This window comes from Notamacropus eugenii, chromosome 1 (assembly GCF_028372415.1).
Source record: "Notamacropus eugenii isolate mMacEug1 chromosome 1, mMacEug1.pri_v2, whole genome shotgun sequence".
NCBI lineage: Eukaryota > Metazoa > Chordata > Mammalia > Diprotodontia > Macropodidae > Notamacropus > Notamacropus eugenii.
The window spans coordinates 522,808,972-522,828,345 of NC_092872.1; the positions used below are offsets into that span (position 1 = coordinate 522,808,972).

General features: G+C 41.7%; 1 protein-coding gene and 1 long non-coding RNA gene across 2 annotated transcripts in view; one reads left to right on the forward strand and one right to left on the reverse strand.

Annotated features, from left to right (window-relative positions):
• Nucleotides 1-2,215, forward strand: part of LOC140520093 (uncharacterized) — a 31,122-nt gene extending 28,907 nt beyond the window's left edge. Inside the window, exon 2 of the long non-coding RNA XR_011972395.1 lies at nucleotides 1,311-2,215. This is a non-coding gene — a long non-coding RNA (uncharacterized lncRNA). The remainder of the gene's footprint in view (nucleotides 1-1,310) is intronic.
• Nucleotides 1-17,630, reverse strand: part of NPC1L1 (NPC1 like intracellular cholesterol transporter 1) — a 39,508-nt gene extending 21,878 nt beyond the window's left edge. Inside the window, exons 1-10 of the mRNA XM_072633751.1 lie at nucleotides 17,512-17,630; nucleotides 15,090-16,606; nucleotides 11,455-11,555; nucleotides 10,116-10,288; nucleotides 9,858-9,986; nucleotides 9,434-9,616; nucleotides 8,348-8,462; nucleotides 3,985-4,112; nucleotides 2,491-2,628; nucleotides 1,416-1,505 (exon numbers count right to left, since the gene is read on the reverse strand). Coding sequence (XP_072489852.1) covers nucleotides 1,416-1,505; nucleotides 2,491-2,628; nucleotides 3,985-4,112; nucleotides 8,348-8,462; nucleotides 9,434-9,616; nucleotides 9,858-9,986; nucleotides 10,116-10,288; nucleotides 11,455-11,555; nucleotides 15,090-16,606; nucleotides 17,512-17,565 — 2,628 coding nt within the window. The 5' untranslated portion in view covers nucleotides 17,566-17,630. The remainder of the gene's footprint in view (nucleotides 1-1,415; nucleotides 1,506-2,490; nucleotides 2,629-3,984; nucleotides 4,113-8,347; nucleotides 8,463-9,433; nucleotides 9,617-9,857; nucleotides 9,987-10,115; nucleotides 10,289-11,454; nucleotides 11,556-15,089; nucleotides 16,607-17,511) is intronic.
• Between the last annotated feature and the right edge of the window lie 1,744 nt (nucleotides 17,631-19,374).

Genomic DNA, 19,374 nt, shown 5'->3' on the forward strand with positions numbered 1-19,374 from the left:
AATAGAATATAAACTCCTTGAAGGAAGGAACTATTTTGTTTTTGTCTCTGCACCCCCAAGACCTTACATGTAATAGTTACTTGAGAGGCATTTTGGAATTGAGGTGAATTAGGTCTTCCTTATATTGAAAAAATACAAAATTTCGTTGATCCTAGATCTACCCTCTGTCTACTATCCTATTTTTAATCTTCTTTTTTAAAAAATCATTTATAGAGCTTCTTGAATTAGTAGGCCACATTTATTGCCTCTACTTCTTCACCAAAAATTCTTTCCTTAATCCTCTTGAATCTAGGATGACACATTTCCACCATTCCACCGAAACTACTAAATCAAAGATTACCATTGATAATAGTCAGATTCAGTGACTTTTTCTTAGGCCACACCTTCCTTGATCTCTCTACAGTTTTAGACACTCTCTGACTACTCCTCTTGGTTTCCATAATGTGGTATTACCCTTATTCTCTTCCTCTCTCTGCTTCTGTCTTTTCCTGTCTTGTCTTCCCCATTTTGGTCCCTAACTATGGATAAACTCCAAACGTTCAGACCTTAGCCCTTTATTCTTTTCTTTCTACACTCCTTCTCTGTAATTCCTTTCCCTCTTTTCCTTCCAATATCTCATCTCTCCCCACTAAGTTGCTTTTGGGTCTTTTTTAAATATACTTGATAACTAGACTTCAATATAATTGGTTTCCTTTTGTAAGCCTATGTATTTTATTTTATATATTTAAAAGCGTTATTCTGAGAAGGGGTCCTTAAGCTTCACCAGACCAGAAATCATGACTCAAAAGTTATGAACCACTATACTAGAGCCTTCCTCTGGAAATAGAAGCACTAAAGAAAGAATAGTCTAGAAGACTGGTCTCCAAACTTTTTTGATTGCATAGTCCTGTCAATAAAATATATATTGAACACAGTACCCGCTATATGTATATTTATTTATATTTTGTATTCCTATTTATAAGTCATATGAGACACTACTATACTAATAATTATGTACATTATAAAACTAATATCAGATATTCATTTTAAAAGAATGAATTACAGATGAAATAACATTTAAACCTGGAATCACTAGGGAGCCAATAAGGCAGTAACATGGTTTCAGAAACCATGTTTAAGTTTCCTGAGGTTTAGGAAAGACATTTTGATAACTGTGCAAAGAATAAAATGGAGAGGGGAGAGGCATGAGGCAGAAAAACCATTAGGAGGTGACTGCAGTAATCCAAGTAAGAGAATATAATAATTGTGTTGTAGACAAGCCTCGTAGTTGTCTACTGACCCATCTTTCTACCCTCCTATTGTTTATTTAGGCATTTCTCAGGATGGAGTCAATGCTTCCCCTTAGGAAACCAAATGGCTGGAGGACATTGAGTGGAGGAGTTGTATAGGCAGTGCCAGCGTAAGAATATTCTCACCTTGGGTAAGGACAGCTCCTGATCCAGCCCCACCTCGATGAAGCACATGTAATAGAGGCACACACCAAACAGGGCTACAAAGAGCCCAAACTAAAGGGAAGAACAACTGGTAAGGATGGCAAGAACTTTTCTACTTGGACATAGCAGAAAAACTGTTGGGAGTTCTTTGGACACAGCATCCAGAATAGTGGTGAAAGGTCTCCTCCCAGCCACTGGAAGGATTTCCCTCAGGAAACGTAAACACTTTGGGAAGTAGCTGAAAGCCACCTCAACAAAGGAGAGGGCGAAAATTTACTTTCTAACTGTGACAGCCATGGAAACCATGGTGACCCTCTCTGAGCAGACAAATAACTAACAAGGGACCAAAACAGCTTTGCAACAGGGTGCCAACATGGCAGGAGAATACTGACTCTCTATGAGGCACACTTTCTTCCCAGGACCAATGCTTTGTTCCTTCACTGGTCCATACCACTATGCAGAACAATATTCTCAGGGTATTCTCACAACAGTACCCCTCTCCAAGACCCAGATTTCCCTCAACTTCCAGTCCCTGAACTACTTTTATCCCAGATTAAAAAAAAAATCCTAGTGTATCTCCTCTGAGCTGCTAAATACAGAAGCAAAACAGTTCTTGAAAATAGACACTATGGGTGAAGGAGGGACCAGTACTTAAGCTGCTGATTATACTGAGGTATTGCCCAAGGATTTCTCTTGTATTTCTCTTGTATCCGCAAGTTCTTATGAGAACTTATGTGAACAGTGTACACAATGGAGGCTAATAAAGTCATAAAATAAATGAACACAGCCCTTTTACACTTCCTCTCTGGTCTAGTCTCCAAGATGACATTGGTATAGCCCTTTTTGAAGACATATATGACAAATGAGATGTCCAGAAAGAGGCCTTTCTCTTGCAATTTGTGCTGAGGTTCTAGGATTCCCAATTGGGTCAGATCTAGGGAGTTCCCAAAAGCTGATCTCAATCTACTCTCACTTGAGACCCAGCATCCCTTTGTCCCTTGGGGAACTAGAATCCATGCCAAACCAGCTGCTCACAGTTCCTCCCCTTAGAGCTCACCACAATGACCCGGGTGACTCCATGCAGCAAGAAGGGGGCATAAAATTTGCGGAAGAAACGAAGTAGGAGACCTTCACTCTTCTGAGAGGGAGGTAATTTACTGGACCGAGAACAGCAGCAAATGTCCTTGCGGTTAGCCTAGGAGAGTTAGGGAAGGATCTTCATTAGCACAGAGGGAGCAACAGATCTTCAAAGAAACAAGCTCAGTTCAATCAACATGTCCAGAATAAAACTCATTGTCTTCTCCCCCAACCCTCCCCTTAACCCACAGTTGTCCAAAACTTGCGCTTTTCTTTCCCATCCTTTCAAATCAACCAAGTTTGAAACCTCAGAGTCATCCTTGATTCTTCCCTTTCTCTCATAGTCCTACCTCCCATGTAGAGTCAGTTGGAGAGTGTAGTAGATCCTTTCCTCTTATCTCTACTCACACAGCTTCCATCCCAATTCCAGACTTCATTCCTTCTTTGCTGGTCTATTGCAACAGTCTACCAGCTGGCCTCCCCTCTTCAATCCTCCCTTCACACAGCTGCCAAAATAACCTTTCTAAAAAACAAATCTGACTATGCCACCCCCTTTCTCAAGAAACTTCACTGACTTCTAATTGCTTCTAAGACAAAATACAAATTTCTCAATTTATCATTTAAAGCCCTTCACAGGCTCCACATTGTCTTTCCAGGCTTGTTACACATTACTCCTCTTGGTTCAATACACATTCCAGCCTAGCGGGCCAACTTGCCAGTCTCTGAACTTACCATTCCATCTTCTACCACTGTGCCTGAAATGCACTCCCTTCTCTCCTCTGCCAATTAGAATCTCTAGCTTCCTTCAAAACTCAGTTGATGTGTCACTCCCAATAGGAAGCCTGTTCTGATGCCTTAGTTATTAGTGTTCACTCTTCCTCAAATTATCACAGATCTACTTATCTCTTTAGAATGTATGCTCTTTGGGGGCAAGAATCATAACTTTAGAGTGGAAAAGAGAAAGAATTTACAAGTCATCTAACTCAAGCCCTTCATTTTATAGATAAGGAAGCTGAGGCTCAGAGAGATTAAATGCCTTGCCCATGCTTGCATCACCAGCAAGTGCCAGCGGTGGGATTTCAACCCAAGTCTACTCAATTCCAAGTCTGCTATGTCATGCTGGCTCTCTTCTGTCTTACAGATCCAGTGCCTAGCACAGAGGTGATTGGATTAGATTGGATTGGATTGGATTTCCTTGAGTTTCTGAAGGGAAGGTCCCAAAGTAATTTTATTTTACTTGGTCTCTGCATCCCCTCAGTGCCTGGTATGGTGTCTGGCACCTAGTAAGTGCTTAATAAAATGCTTGTCAACTGATTTATTCTCACCCTTTCCATCACACCCTGCCCTTGCCTCCAGAGGCCTTCCTCCCTCTTTCTATTGCTATGAGAGATGAGGCCACCCCTTCACTCCACCCAGAGGTCACTCTCCGCCCCCTCCTGCTCCCCCCCCCCCCCCATCTCCAAGAGCTCCCTACCTCTTGCCTTTTGCTGTCCAGGGAGAGCAAGGCAACAAATGCTGACATCTGCAGCAGGAAATCAAAGATAATCGCCATACCGGCTGTCAGAGCAAAAGTGCGCACAGCTGGCATCTGGGTCAGAGCACCTTGTGGGGGAACAAGTGGAAAGAGAGAAAACAGTGCCATTGAAAGGAGATGAGGGAGCAGTGCTTGGAGTGGGGTTAGAACAAAACCAAGGGACTGGGCCACAGGGGCTAGACAACAGGATAAGACAACAAGTAACTGTGCTTAAAGTTAAGATGAAGAATTAACTGGCATTTAGAAGTGTGCTTTGCAATAATTTTCCAGGCCTTCTCAGGGTATTCTAGCATGGATCAGGTGACCTCAGGGGCTTCACAGAGCTAGGTAACAATAATAGAAATACCTCCCATTCACATACCATTCTAAGGGCTTTTCCAACCCACCATTTGAGGTACATAAAAAGAACATTGTCATTAGCATAGTATGGTGGAAAGAATATTTGAAATTGTAGAGTTGGGTTCAGGTCCTCAATCTGTCACATACTAATCTGATTTCAAGTGAGTCACTTCCCCTCCCTGAGCCTCAGTTTCCTCATCTGTAAGATGAGAAGGTTGAATTTGATGAATTTTAACATCATTTCCAATTCTAAATTATGTCGCTATGATCCCTATATTACACATGAGGAAATCAAGACATATTGCTAGCAATTGTTAAAGATGGAATTTGAATCAATGTCTCTGAAACATTTCAAAATTTGTGGGATTCAATCAAAGCAGTACTTAGGGGAAAATTTAAAGAGAGAAAGAGTAAATCAATGAATCGAGCATATAACTAACAACTAGAAAAAGAAAAAATTTTAGATCCCCAATTAAACATCAAAATGGAGATCCAGAAAGTCAAAGAGGGTTTAACGAAATTGAAAGTTAAAAAAATCAACTAATAAATGAAACTAAGACCTGGTTTTAAGAGAAAAAAACCCAATAAAACAAACCATTCATTAATTTGATTAGAAGAAGAAGAAAACCAAATTACTAGTATCAAAAATGGAAAGGGTGAATGCACCACCATTGATCAAAATAAAGCAATTATTTTGCCCAATTACATGTCAGTAAAACTGACAATCTAAGTGAAATGGATATTTACAAAAATGTAAACTGCCTAGATTAACAGAAAAAATAATATACTTTAATAATCCTCTCTTAGGAAAAAGAAATTGAACAAGCCATCAAGCTCCCTAAGAAAAAATCCCTAGGATCTGATGAATTCACAAGTGAATTCTATCAAATATTTAAGGAACATTTAGTTCCTATATTTTATAAACTACTTGAAAAAATAAGTAAAGAAGGAATCCTACCAAATTCCTTTCATGACACAAATGTGATTTTTGATGCCTAAACCAGGGAGAGCAAAAACAGAGAAAGAAAATTGTAGACCAATTTCCTTAATGAATATCAATGCAAAAAAAATTAAATTAAATACTAGCAAGGAGACTACAGCAATATATCACAAAGATCATGCACTATGACTAGATGGGATTTATACCAGGAATGCAGGGCTGATTTAATATTAGGAAAACTATCAATGTAATTGACTATATCAATAACAAATCAACAAAAAATTATATGATTATATCAATACATGCATAAAAAGCTTTTGACAAAATACAACACCCATTCTTATTAAACCACTAGAAAGCATAGGAATCAATGGAGTCTTTTTTAAAATAACAAGTAATACTATCTAAAATCAAGAAGAACAAGCAGTATCTGTAACAGGAGAATCTTGAAGCCTTCCCAGTAAGATCAAGGGTAAAGCAACATTGTACATTATCACCAATATTATTCAATATTTTATTAGAAATGCTAGCTATAGCAATAAGAGAAGAAAAAGAAATTGAAGGAATAAAAATAGGCAATATGAAAACAAAACTATCATTCTCTGCAGATGATATGATGGTATACTTAGAGAACCCTAGAGAATCATTTTTTTTAAAATAGCTGAAAAAAATATCAACTTCAGAAAAATTGAAGGCTATAAAATACACCCATATATATTATCGGCATTTCTATATACTACCAACAAAACCCAGCAGCAAGTGATAGAAAGAGAAATTCCATTTGAAATAACTTTAGACAATAGAAAATACTTGGGAATCTACCTCCCAAGACAAACCTGGGGATTATACGAACACAACTACAAAACACTTTTCACATAAATACAGGTTTAAACAATTGGAGAAATATTAATTGCTCATGAGTAGGCTGAGCCAATATAATAAAAACAATAATCCTACTTAAGTAAATTTACTTATTTAGTATCATACCAATCAAACTACCAAAGAATTATCTTATAGAGCTAGAAAAAAACTAACAAAATTCGTTTGTAAGAACAAAAGGTCAAAAAGAGACAGAAAGTTTCATGGGAAGTAAAATAGATCATTTTGATTACATGAAATTAAAAAGATTTTACACAAACAAAAGTAATTCAGCCAAAATTAGAAGGAAAATAGGAAACTAGGGGGAAATTATCAGCAAGTTTTTCTGATAAAGCAAAATTTATGAAAATAAGAACCATTCTCTAGTTGATAAATGATCAAATAATATGAACAGTGTTTTCAGAAGAAGAAATCAAAGCTATCAATAGTTACATTAAAAAATTCTCTAAATCATTACTGATGAGAGAAATGTGAATTAAAACAACTCTGAGTTACCACTTTACATCTATCAAATTGGATGGCATGACAGAAAAGGAAAATTATGAATACCGGAGGGGATGTGGAAAAAATAGGACCCTAGTTGTGAACTGGTCCAACCATTCTGGAGAACAATTTGGAACTACACCCAAAGAGCTACAAAACTGTGCATACCCTATGACCCAGCAATACCACTACTAGGTCTGTATCCCAAAGAGATCATTAAAAAGGGGAAAGGATCTATATGTACAAAAATATTTATAGCAGCTCTTTTTGTGGTGGCAAAGAATTGGAAATGAGGGGATGCCCTTCAGTTGGGGAATGGCTGAACAAATTGTAGTATATGATTGTCATGGAATAGTATTGTGCTATAAGAAATGACAACCAGGATGCTTTCAGAAAAATCTGAAAGACTTACATGAACTGATGCAAAGTTAAGTAAGCTGAACCAGGAGAACATTGTACACATTAACAGCAATATTAGCAATACAATAATCTAAGACAGTACCAAAGGACTCATGATGAAAAATTCTATCTACCTCCAGAGAAAGAACTGATAGTCTCAATGTAGATCGCAGCATGCTTTTTTAAAACTTTATTTTTCTTGAGGTTCTTTATCTGTATTTTCTTTCACAGCTTGACTAATATGGAAATATGTTGTGCATGACTCCACATGTATAACCCATATCAAATGTTTATTCTTTCCACCACTACCACCCCCAACTTGAGAAATTAAAAAAAAAACCAAATGTTAAACATTTTTACATGTAGTTGGAAAAAATATTTTTTTAAAAAAAAGAAATGACTAGGGGGATAACTTCAGAAAAACCTGGTAAGACCTCAATGAGACATTTCAAGTGAGCAGAAACAGAACATTGTACACAGTAACAGCAATATTGTAAGGATGATCAACCCTAAATGACTTGGCTACTCTGATCAAGACAGTGATCCAGGACAATTTCAAAGGATCTATGATGAAAAATACTGTCCACCTCCAGAGAGAGAACTGATGAACTCTGAATATAGATTGAAGCATCCTTTTTTTTAACTTTTTCTATTTGTATTGTTTTGTTTGGCTTTTTTTGGTAGCATGACTAACATGGAAATATGTTTTTCATGACCTCACATGTATATTCGCTATAAATTTTTTTGCCTTCTCAAGAAGGAGGGAGGAACGGGAGAGGAGAGAATTTGAAACTCAAAAACTTTAAAAATGATTGTGTCAATATTGATGACATATAATTGGGAAATATTTAACAAAATAAAAATAAATTTTAAAAAATACAGAATCTCTGGACTCCAAATTCAGGACTTTTTATACCCCACTGCCTTTCCCAAGAAAGGGAAACTATTCTATTAATCACCACTTTTCTCTTCTACCTGCAGATGCTGTTCTGACCTACAATTCCCGAATTACCTAAATATAACTTCATGTTTTTTGGCAGGGACACAGAAGGAGCTATGGATAAAAAGGAGGAAGTGGAAGGAAAGGGAATAAGCATTTATAAAGTGTCTAATATGTGCCAGGCATTGTGGTAAGCACTTTACAAATAGGATCTTCAGGGATCATTTCATCCAACCTCTTCATTTGACAGGTGGAGAAACAGGCTATGTAATGCGAAATTGATTTTTCCAAAACTTTACAGTTAATGAGTGGAAGAGCCTCACCTAAGAAGAAACAGATGGCCTCAGAGAGACTGCAAAGGAGCATGCTGGGAGCTACACTGCCCAGGACTCGTCCAATATGCTCCTCCCGTTGTTCTTCTGGGAGACGTGGCAGCCTCTGAAAGGGAAAAAAAGGATAGAATGATCTTTTTTTTGCATAGATCTGATCATGTTCTGTTCTAAAATTATCAGTGGCTCCCTCTCGAAAACCAAAGTGAATTTCTTAGCATTCCAGGCCTTTTATAATTCAGTCTTATCTCAGATTACTCTCCTCAATGCACTCTCTGCTCCAGCTAAACTGGATTGCTATCTGTCCTGTTAGGACACATACAATGCTCCCTACCCATGCTGTACCTCATACCTGATGTGCCCTCCTGCTTCCTCTTTGCCTTTTGAATTCTTCTCCATCCTTTAAAGCCTAATTCAAATGCCACTTAGTCCATGAAGCCCGTCCCTGACTTTTCCCCTCCCTAAGTGGTTGTGATTTTCCCCTCAGATTTCATATAGCCAATCAAGTTCCTCAGCTCCACATATCACTTTGTTTTACTTCTTTCACTGCAGTTTTATTATAGATGTACCTTTTTGTATTTATGTCTTAAACCTCTCTTATACCATAAGCTCCATGACAGTAAAAGCCACACTTTATTTAAACTTTGTAACTCCCCACTACCAAACCCTATTGTGTTACCATACACAGTACACTGCTCCCAGAAGGTGCTTAATAAACGCTTCACGAGTGAATGAATAAGTGAATGAGGTGTCCCTAAGGTCAACAGCCTCCCAGCAACTAGAAATGAACTACTTGTCCCTTCTCCCTGGCACACATATATAATAGATTAATGGGCTCCTATGCCAACATCATCAACATCTTCAAAGCATGAATCAGCTCCCACCATTGGCAGTACAACACTGTCAGAGCTCCCAAAACACAGGCCAGCCCAAATTCTCCTTTAACAGTTTCAAATCTCCCTGAAATCTTGGCTGCTTCTGAATAAGGGACAGCCAGAATACCAAGGATACCCTCCAAAACACCTGTCCCAGCATTCCCAATCCCTCACCTATGTAAATCCTCCCTAATCCTCTTCATACCTGATACTCAAGAACAAAGATGAAGATGTTGTCAGCTCCAACAGCAAGCACAAGGAATGGAACGACTTGGATGATCACCATAGAAGAGGGAATCCTCAAGTAGGAGAAGAAGCCCATTGAAGAGAGGACAGAACCCAGCACCACCAGGATCCCACCTAGGCCCAAAGTTACCTTGGAGTCCACCTGCAACAGAACCTAGTGTCTTAAATGCCACACAAAACAAAGGAGTGTGGGGAAGGTAGCAAGCAAGACCCAAGGGAACAGAACTGCCTGCCTCCCTCCCACTTCTTCCTTCCCTCCATTCCTAAGCCTAAGTGAATTCAAGGTGAGCTTGCATGCTCCCTCCTTCCAGAAGAGAAAAGGAAGATCCACCAGTCCCCAGACAACTCCAAAGCCCCCTCCCTCCTCCCTACCGGCTCCTCACCAATATACGGGAACAGCTGGAGTATCTACCCAAGGCCAGGGAAATGTACAAGAAGACAATGAAGTAGCTGCTTGCAAAGACAGGCACATCCTCCACTGTGGTGCGGCTTATCTCATCTTCCAGAGAACGCTGCAGGTGGACAAGTTTGGTGGCATTGAGGAAGGAACAGAAAGGGTTGGGAATTATGAGGAAGAAGAGGTTAGGAGGATAATATACTCAGAAGGAGTGGAGAGAAGCCACCTGATTTGTGTCCTATACCTCTGCCATGAAAGCGACTTCAAAGATGCCTTTTGTGCGGTTCTGGAAGTCCTTCATCACCTCCAGAAACTGGTTCTCCCAGAGCCGAATTTGTGCCAGGCGAGGATCCCCAGCAGGGTAGTTGTTCAGGGAGAAAGTCAAGAGAAGAGCCTCAGCATCAGAATAATCCTGCCCTATGAAAAAGAGAAGGTGGAATCGTGGGAGCCCTTGCCCCTCTTTCCTCAACTTCCACAAGCTTTCTTCCTCCATTGGGGAGCTTAGTCTGTCAAAAGCTCTGACTCATTATCTCTCATTCCCCATCCCTCACCTCCAGCTTATGAAACCTATCTCATCAAAGCCATCCCATCTCCTCCCATGGTTCTAGACCCCTCACCTTACCCTACTGAATCTAAAGAAGGTTTTGTCTAGCATTCTCCAGGCCCAGGCACAAAGAGAGGGTCATCTGCATGTGTCAGAGAAGGCATCAGTGAGAGGTGGAACTCAGATGATTTCAGGCCATAGCTTCTTCTCCCCCATCTCAATATGATTGATGGCAAGGTCACAAAATTACAGAATTATACAGCTAGAAGGGGCTTCAGTGACCATAGAATACAGGGGTGGGGAATCTGTGGCCTTGAGGTCTCATGTGGCACTGTAGGTCCTCAAGTGCGGCCCTTTGACTGAATCCAATAAATAATAAATTAATTTTTGATTTATTAATAATCCTTAATGTATTATTATTTTTAATTAATAATAATAAAAGGATATATGAATAATCCTTAATAAAAGTATTTGTTGTGTAAAACTTAGACCCAGTCTAAAGGCTGTACCCAAGGACCTAGAAGGCCACCTGTGGCCTCGAGGTTGCAGGTTCCCCACCCCTGTTCTAATACAACCCATATCCAAAAAGAAATTCCCACTCTGACACATCCAATAAGTCATTGTCCAGTTCTGTCTGAAGATCTCAGGTAAGAGGGAATCCATTATCTCTTAAGGCAGTCCGTTCCCTTTTGGGAAACCTCTAGTTGATAGGAAATTTTTCCTGACATCAAGCCTCAATTTGCCTCTTTCTCATGTTCCCCTTTTGTTCCTGGTTCTGCCTTGTGGGGCCAAATAGAACAATACTAATCTAGCTCTCACATACTAGAAGATGACTAGGACATCTCCCCATAACCTTATCATTCAATTCCTATAGGGAAAACTGGACCACTTCTCGGCTTTTACTAAGAAATTTTACACACTTCTTACTTCAAGTTCCCCTTTACTGATCACCCTAAAATGCTCTTCCTATCTTAACTATGTCTTGAGTACCTCACTCATTTCCCCTTCTCTGGTCAGTGAGATGGCTTGTCGCTTTTACCTGTGTAACCTCCCACTGCAAGAAAGGGAAAGACAGGAGCCCCATAATCAGCCATGCAACTCAGAGCCAGGGTTGTGCCATCCTTGAATGAGAGGGGGGAACTAAAAGGAGGGAAAGAAAGAGAACTTAGGGACTGGCAACCAACATCTGACACCGCCATCTAACTTCCCAACCCCTTCCTTCCACTCTACTGCAGTTCCACAGGTGCCCACCTGCCATTCCATCTTTCAGGCCAGCCCACCCCTACTCCCACCTCTCCAGCTACCACTCCCACACTGTCTCATAGAATCTGAGAATTTTTGGAGTAGAGAGGGATCTGCAAGATTATTGAGACTACCCCTCTCATTTTTGCATAGACTACTTCCCCATACCTGGAATGGACTCCCTCCTCCCTTCTATCTTTTAAAATCCCCAGTTTGCTTCAAAGCTCAGGTTGAACTCCACCTTCTAGGTAAGGATTTTTTGATCTTCCCCAGATGTTAGTCCCCTTCTCCCGTCCCTCCCCCATTGCCTTATCTTTATGTGTTTATTTTGCATATATAGTGTGTACATTTCACAATATGTCCAGGTTGTTTTCCCCAGTTGAAATGGAAGCTCTTGTAGGACTGAGACTTTACTTTTGTCCTGGTGTCTATCACAGTGCCTGGCTCATAAGAAGACTTAAATGCTTGTTGATAGACTCATTGAATTTGAAAACAAGCTAGTTGAGGCCCAAATTTCAATAAGTTACCCAAGATCACATGGCTCAAAGTGGCAGAGGCAAGACTAGGACCAGGGTCATTTTAATTTGAGGGCATCTCCTTCTACCTCTTTTCTCCTCTTCAGGAGGAAGGAGGCACTCCTTGGAGGACTTGGGCAAAAACAGCCGCTCAAAGAGTGCCTTCTCATTCCTACCCTTCTCCTTCAGCACTTAATCCTAAGAATTTTTCTGCTCTCATTTTGAAGCTCCAAAATATGTGTGGAGATGGAAGCGAAAAGACAATAAAAGGAAAAAGTTTTTATATAGCAGCTACTTTGTGACAAGTATGGTGTGAAAACACTTTACAAATATCTCACTTTAGAGTACCTTATTTGATCCTTACAACAACCTTGTGATGTAAACGTTTTTATTATCCCCATTTTACAGCTGACTAAACTGAGGTGAAGCAGCTTGCCTACCGTCACACAGCTAGTAAACATCTGAAGTTGAATTTGAGATCTTCCTGACTCCACACCCAACACTTTACTGAACCTCTTGCTGTAGGGGTTTGAGAGATAAGTTCTTTAGAATGCTTTAGAACAGATGCCAATAAGTTCCAAAAAAATCAGAGTCTGAATGTGATCAAGGTTCCAGGAGAAGCATGGCTATTGCCTGAGCCTCCTTAAAGGAAAGGAGCTATCTTCTTAGGGGTCCTTATGGACCTCAGTGTTCCCCAAGTTAGTTTATCCTGAAGGGGTTAAGTTAGTAAAAAGTGGTGTATAGGAAACCAAATAGATAAATGAGGGGGAAAAACTCCTGTGGAATCAGGCCCATCTTGGGCTAAGGGAGCAGAGTTGCCAAGCCTAGAGATTTGGGCTGTAATTTTCCAAAATTCCCCTCATCATCTTTCAGTGATCAAGAGGTATAGACATCAGGGTAGTACACAGCCAAGTCTAAAGGGTGAGTGTGAGCCAGAAGGAGTTAATGAGGTAGTAAGAACAAAGCTCTGGGGCAGAAGTTTTCTGGCTTCTGCCCCTCTGTAGGCTTTAGCTCCATCTTTATGGGGCCGTAATATAAAGACTCCCAGAGGTCTGGGATGTATTTTTCCAGGGCTCAGGTTTCTGTCTGCTAGACCTAGCCTCTGTGAAGATGGCTAACAAGAGTGGCCTAGGTACTGGGAAGTCTTGAAGCATCCAAGATAGGCTGCCCTAATAGATTAGGAAACAACCTACCAAGACGCCACATGTTCTCATTTGCACTGTTCCCTGGCCTTCTCCTGCAGGCAAGGAAGCAACATGAGCCTGAATCAGGTCAGGGAAAATAGAGTAGGGAGGCCCTGCCTACCAAAGAGCAAAGAAAAGTCTTATCTTTGGCATCAGGAGGCTCCCAAGGTTAGAGCCTCCAGTTGTGTTGGCAGCCAGGTCAGAGTGTGAACTTTTCAAGCCATGAACTTTGAAAGATTTCTTTGCCAGAGTGTGAAAAAAGAGGATCATTAGAATTTTTTTTCGAAAAATAGTTTTGCTTTTCAATTCCATATGTCCTTTTCGGTGTTTCTGAACAGTAAAGAAAAGGTGAAGGAAGATTCCAGAGAAATAGAGTGAGCAGAGGGTTAAAAGTACAGCCTGAGGTAAAAAGCACTGAAGAAGACAGTTAGAAAAGCAGCTTGGCATGGTGCCTGGCACATAGGAGGTGCTTAGCAGTTGTCTGTTGATTGATTGAGAGCTGGCCTCAGAATTCTGGCCAGGCCTAGTCACTTCTCAGTAATCCTAGGAAATGTGCTAAGGTTATAGCTATTGATATGCATGAGCAGAGAGGGGTTTTCCTCGCCAAGAATTCCATACACCATTGAAATTACAGATCTGGACACACATAAACAAAAAAGATCACTGATTGTCTTCCTTGATTTTTGAGAGACCTTGGACAAGAAGTTGCTTCCCCTCTCTCTGAACTGCAATTTCCTCATCCGTAAAATGAAAGAGTTGGACTAGATGACCTCTCAGGTCCCTTCCAGCTCAGATATTCTATGAGGTTGCTGTTTTCAAAGGCCAGCCTTCTTGGTGGTGCTTTGACAATATCATGTAGTACTGGCTGTCTCCTCCTCAGCACTGTTGCTGGGACCAGAGACCATGCCCTGGAAAACTGAACCCTCTGGTAAAGCTCTGGCATTCCCATCCTAGGGTTCTCATTGTCCTGTTTGGTGGGTACCTCCCATGGCCCACTCCATCTAGCTGATCTTGGGTATGCTTCACTTTATATGCCATCCTACCCCGATGCTGCTTGTAAAACCTTCCTGCTCCCCCTGCCAGCTCTGGAATCAAAATCAAAACATGCTCCTCTAGGATATGGTATATCAATCAATCCATTCCCATATTGCTCCACTCGCCATCTCTCTGACTTTATGAACTGAAACATCCCTCTCTTATGAACTGATCATCACTTTCTCTTACATATACTATCTCCCCCATGTTACAAGGGAAGCTCTTTGAGGGCAGAGACTATCTCATTTTTGTCACTGTATCCCCAGAATTTTGCATGGCACATAATCAGCATTAATAAATTATTTTTCTATTCATTGATAAAGTGCTGGACTTGAAGTCAGGAAGCCCTGGGTTCAAATCCTGTCTCTGGAACTATTTGACATTACTGTGGGTCAGTCATTCTGATCCCTCTCAACTTCTCCATTTGTAAAAAAGGAAGAGGGACTTGTAGGACCTCCCTCACTGGGTTATTGTGAGCCTTAATTGAGAGAATATCTGTCAAGTGCTTTGCAATTTCTAAAGCCCAATAGAACAACCAACTGTTGTTAATCACTGTTATCACATGTGCTAGTATTTCTGAGAAAGGAGCCTCACTTTGGACTAAAGTGGGTGGCAGTGAGCAGATCAGTAGAGCTTTCTGAGTCCTAGTTCTCCTTGTTGGCCCTCCCTCCCTTGCCCCCAACCCCAGAGGATCTCACTTGACACAGTAGAGAAAGTGGTCTCTCCAGTTCACCTCAGCTGTGCGCCCTGCCAGGGTCTGGTTGGCAGTGAGCAGGAAGCTGGTGCGGTTGCTTTGGAAGTACTGCAAGAAACTGTTGATGCAGCAGTCCTCCAGGCTGGGATTTTGGGGGTTGAGAGGTGCATAGCAGAAGTCCTTTAGGGAGATGTTACGTTGCTCTTCCTCTGACCAGACCTCCATGCGCCTCAGCTCTTCTTGCAGCTCTAGCAGCTTAAGGAGCAAAGTCTCATTCAAAATGCCATTGAATGTCTTGGGTCCCAGAAGCAGGGAATCATAGGTGTAACTAGACTGGTTAGCAGCTGTCAAGATCACTTGGTTGGTGCGGAAGAAAGGCCCAAAATAATGGTCATGGAATTCCTTCTCCCTCCTGGCCTGGCTATTGGGATTTGACCACAGCTCCACTGGATCTGTGGTCAGCTCCAGGAAGACCATACCACTTGCCAGCCCCACTACAAGTGCTAAGGAGAGACACAAAACCATCTTTGGCCATGAGGCCACCCATATCCCCCATCTCTGGAACAGGTTGCCAAGAATGACGTGGGCAAAGTGGCTAACCCAGTGAGAGCAACCTGTGTCCTTCTTGGGCATTCTGTCCTTTTTTTTGAAGCAGGGACGAACCACAAGAAAAATGAAGAATGAGACAAAGACAGCAGAGAGGATGATCACCAGAACCAGCCCACCATGCATTCTTCCTATGCGGAAGGTTGAATCCAGCTTGGGCGGGTGGGGAATGGCAGGACAGGACAAGGCACAGTCCTGGCAAGAGCACGCCTCTGAATCATTACCCCGAGTCTCGTTGCAGTTCCATATTTCTGCTTCCAGGGCCTCCATCCCATCCCCTGGGACTTGGCCAGGCTGCAAGAGATGAAAGCCAAGTTCCACTGGAGCAAATCCATTTCCTGTGTTACCCTGGTAATCGAGCCAACGCTGGGCATTACAGAGATCAGAGCCATAGACCCCACACATGGTACCTATTGCCAAGCTGCCAGAAGAAGGGATTTGCACCTTGCTGCAGGAATTGTAAGCCTTCTCTGCAAAATTCTGTGTGTAGAAAACGTCATAGGCCACCACCTTGGAGAGGTTAGTCCCTGGAACGGCAGAGATGCGGGTCACATTGATGAAAACACTCTGGTTGGGGCTACAGGTGTTCTGGCAGTGCAAGCTGGCGAAGTTCTCGGAACAGGTTGGGCAGCGATTGAGAAGGGCCTTCGTCACCACCATACTGTTCTGCAGAGCAACCAACTGTTTGGCAGAGCAGCAGGCATAAGTAGAATCAGGGCCTTGGTACAGCCGGGGGCAAATCTGATTCAAGAGCTCCAAATGACTCCCACTGAGTTTGCGAGCCGGAGTATTGGATAAGCAAGACACATTGGCCAGCGGGATGAGGCTGCCGGATAATTCAGGGTTTTCGCCACACTCGTCATAGAAGGCACACATGCCAGCTCTGCGATCAGGAGTGTAGTTTTCTGCATGGACCTGAGGAAGGGACCTGTTAGAAGTCTCCTCCTGCACCCACATCTCCTAGCAATCTGAAGCTACTGCCCAGTCCTCATCACAAAGGCAGGCACAAACGTTCTAATCTTGTTCCCAAGCCTAAAGCTCTGGATCCCCTTACTTTTGCCCTCTTTGGGGATGTTCTCTCTCTTTGATTTATGGCAGGCCTCATCCCTCCACCTCAGCAAAGTGACTCTAGGAACTAAGTCTTAGACCAGGGGAGAACCAATGGCACAGATAGTGTCAGTGCCAAGGGGTTGATGATGAATCTCAGGACTAACACATTCCCCTGCTGCCTCTCCTCCCTCTCCAAATTTCCTGGACAATTTTCCAGTCTTCCTGGTTCTGTTTGAACCTGTGAGTTTCACCAAAATTATGAAAAGATAAGTGTCTTGAAAACCTTAGAACCAACAGCTTCTCCTCCCAATGCAAGGGTATTTCCATATCAGATGGGAATTGTCTGCCTTGAACAGGCTATATCCTCCAGAAAACTGGGCTGAGAATTTCCAGCCTTCTGATGCCTTGAATTCGGTTAAATAAAGGGGCAAGACTAGCAGGGAGGATAGAGTACTGGGTCAAGTCAAAAAACCTAGGTCCAAATTCTGCCTCTTCCATTTACTCCTTGTTTCAGTTACATTACCTCTCTCCACCTCAAGTTTCCTCGTTTGCAAAATGAGAAGGCTGAGTTTTTATTGATCTCCTCAACCACTTCTAGCTCTAAATCTATAGCCTAAAGTCCCAAGTCAAAAACCAGGCAGTCCCCCTGCCTGAATACCCCTTTGATTACACATTTTAACCCTAAGCCTCTTACTCTCCCTTCTCTCCTTTTAAGGAGCTCTAACACATCTTGAGTAACATGGAGGGAGACAAAGAAACCAAGAACTCACCAAATGCAAGAGGACCACCAAGAGCAGAACTCCCCTTAGCCCAGGCTCCACCATCTCAGTGCCAAGTAAGGGACCAAGTAAAGAGAGCAGAGGAGAAACTCAGGGAAGCTTACATACCAGTCCTTTATTAAGAGGGAAATAAATTAGTGGTGTCATTCCTACTGGTATTAAATCTGGCCTGACTTGGTCAGGAACCAATGGCACTGAACTGAGTTAATAATCCACTGTATCCAGGTATCCCAATGCAGGTATCAGAAGCCCTCCCCTTTTCTGATAAAGGATCTAGGATTCAGAAGAAACCTTTGCCTAAGAGGGAGAACTTGGGAATTGCCCCTCCTAGGGTACGTTTCTAGCTTTCCCACCCTCTATCTTTTTCCTGCCCTCTTTCCTCTCCTCTATCTCTGCCTCTGTACCCCCCTCTCTTTGCCTCCCTCCCTAACACCTCAGTCTGATTTCCCCACTCTGGGATCAGGGTAAGGTCTCACTCTGAGCTCTGAACATGCCCAGTGTACTATCGTGCTTAGTAACTTATTATTGACAGTAATGAGTCCTGTTGACACTGAGAGCTGGGGGTAAATGACTCAAGACATCTGCTCTTCCCCTTCCTAAAGAGATGGGGAAAGAATGGTTCAGTCGGATTCAATAAGCATTAATTAAGGATCTACTGCATGCCAGGAAGTGGAAATACAGAGAGCAATGAAAACAGCACAAGTCCTCCGGGAGCTTACTTCTTACACAAATAAATAAATATGCAATACATGCAAAATGAATATAAAGTGGGCTCTAGGGAAGGAAAGATTAACATCTGGAAGCATCAGGAAAACTCTCATAAATGAGGTGGCACTCAAGCTAAGCCTTGGCCAGAGCCAGAGAGTCTGACAGATAGGGGATGAGGAGGAAAAGTATTCCAGATACAAAGGGCAATCTTCACTGAGGCATATGGGGGAGGGAAGGGGAAAAAAGGAAAAGAAAAAAAAGAAATTGACATGATAACTTTATTATATATTTAAAAGGAATAGCAAATTGTACATAATAGATTTGCAGTATCATGATCAATTATCTTTTTTATTGTATTATGTTATGGAAATGTTTGTTTTATTCCATAAAGTAAAAAAATAAATTAAAAAGAGAAAAGAAAAAGAAAGGCATACAGGTCAGAAATTTACAGGGAGCAGTAAATCATCGAGTTTGGCTCAAACATAGAGGGGAGAGGAGGTTGGCATGTGTGTGTGAAAGGGTAGTATTGGGAAATTAGCCTGGAAAGACAAGCTGGAACCAGACCCTGAGGGGCTTTAAACATTCACAGGTGCAACCTTTTGAACTACAAGTGAGAGAACTTGAAATTAGTAAGTAGTTCTTAAATTCCCTTTTCTCTATCTCTCCTTTCTCTTTCCTATACAATTCCTAGCTGGGCTAAGAAGAGAAAGGAGGAAACATAAAGACTGGCTAGGGAGCCCTCTAAATGGTTTGCCTCTCCCCTAACTAGCAGCAGGTGTATTCCTGCCCTCTGCTCCCCATGCTTGATAGGGATCTCTTTGGCTTTCTTTGACTTTCCCTATCAGAATGGGGCTTGGCCTTGACTCTCCTTAGAGACCAGATAATGGTGATTTGTGGGTGTTGGAGAATATTTTCCACCTGGAATGCTCTCCTTCCCTATTTATGCCTCTTGGTCTCCTGGCTTCCATCAAGTCCCATCTGAAGTTCTACTTTCTCAAGAAACAATAAAACAAAGCCAAAAGAATGAAAAAAATACAAGACAATTTGAACTATCTCAGAAAAAAGAACTGACCTAGAAAACAGATTGAAGAGAGATAATTTAAGAATTATTGGGCTATGGGAGAACCATAATAAAAAAAAGAGTCT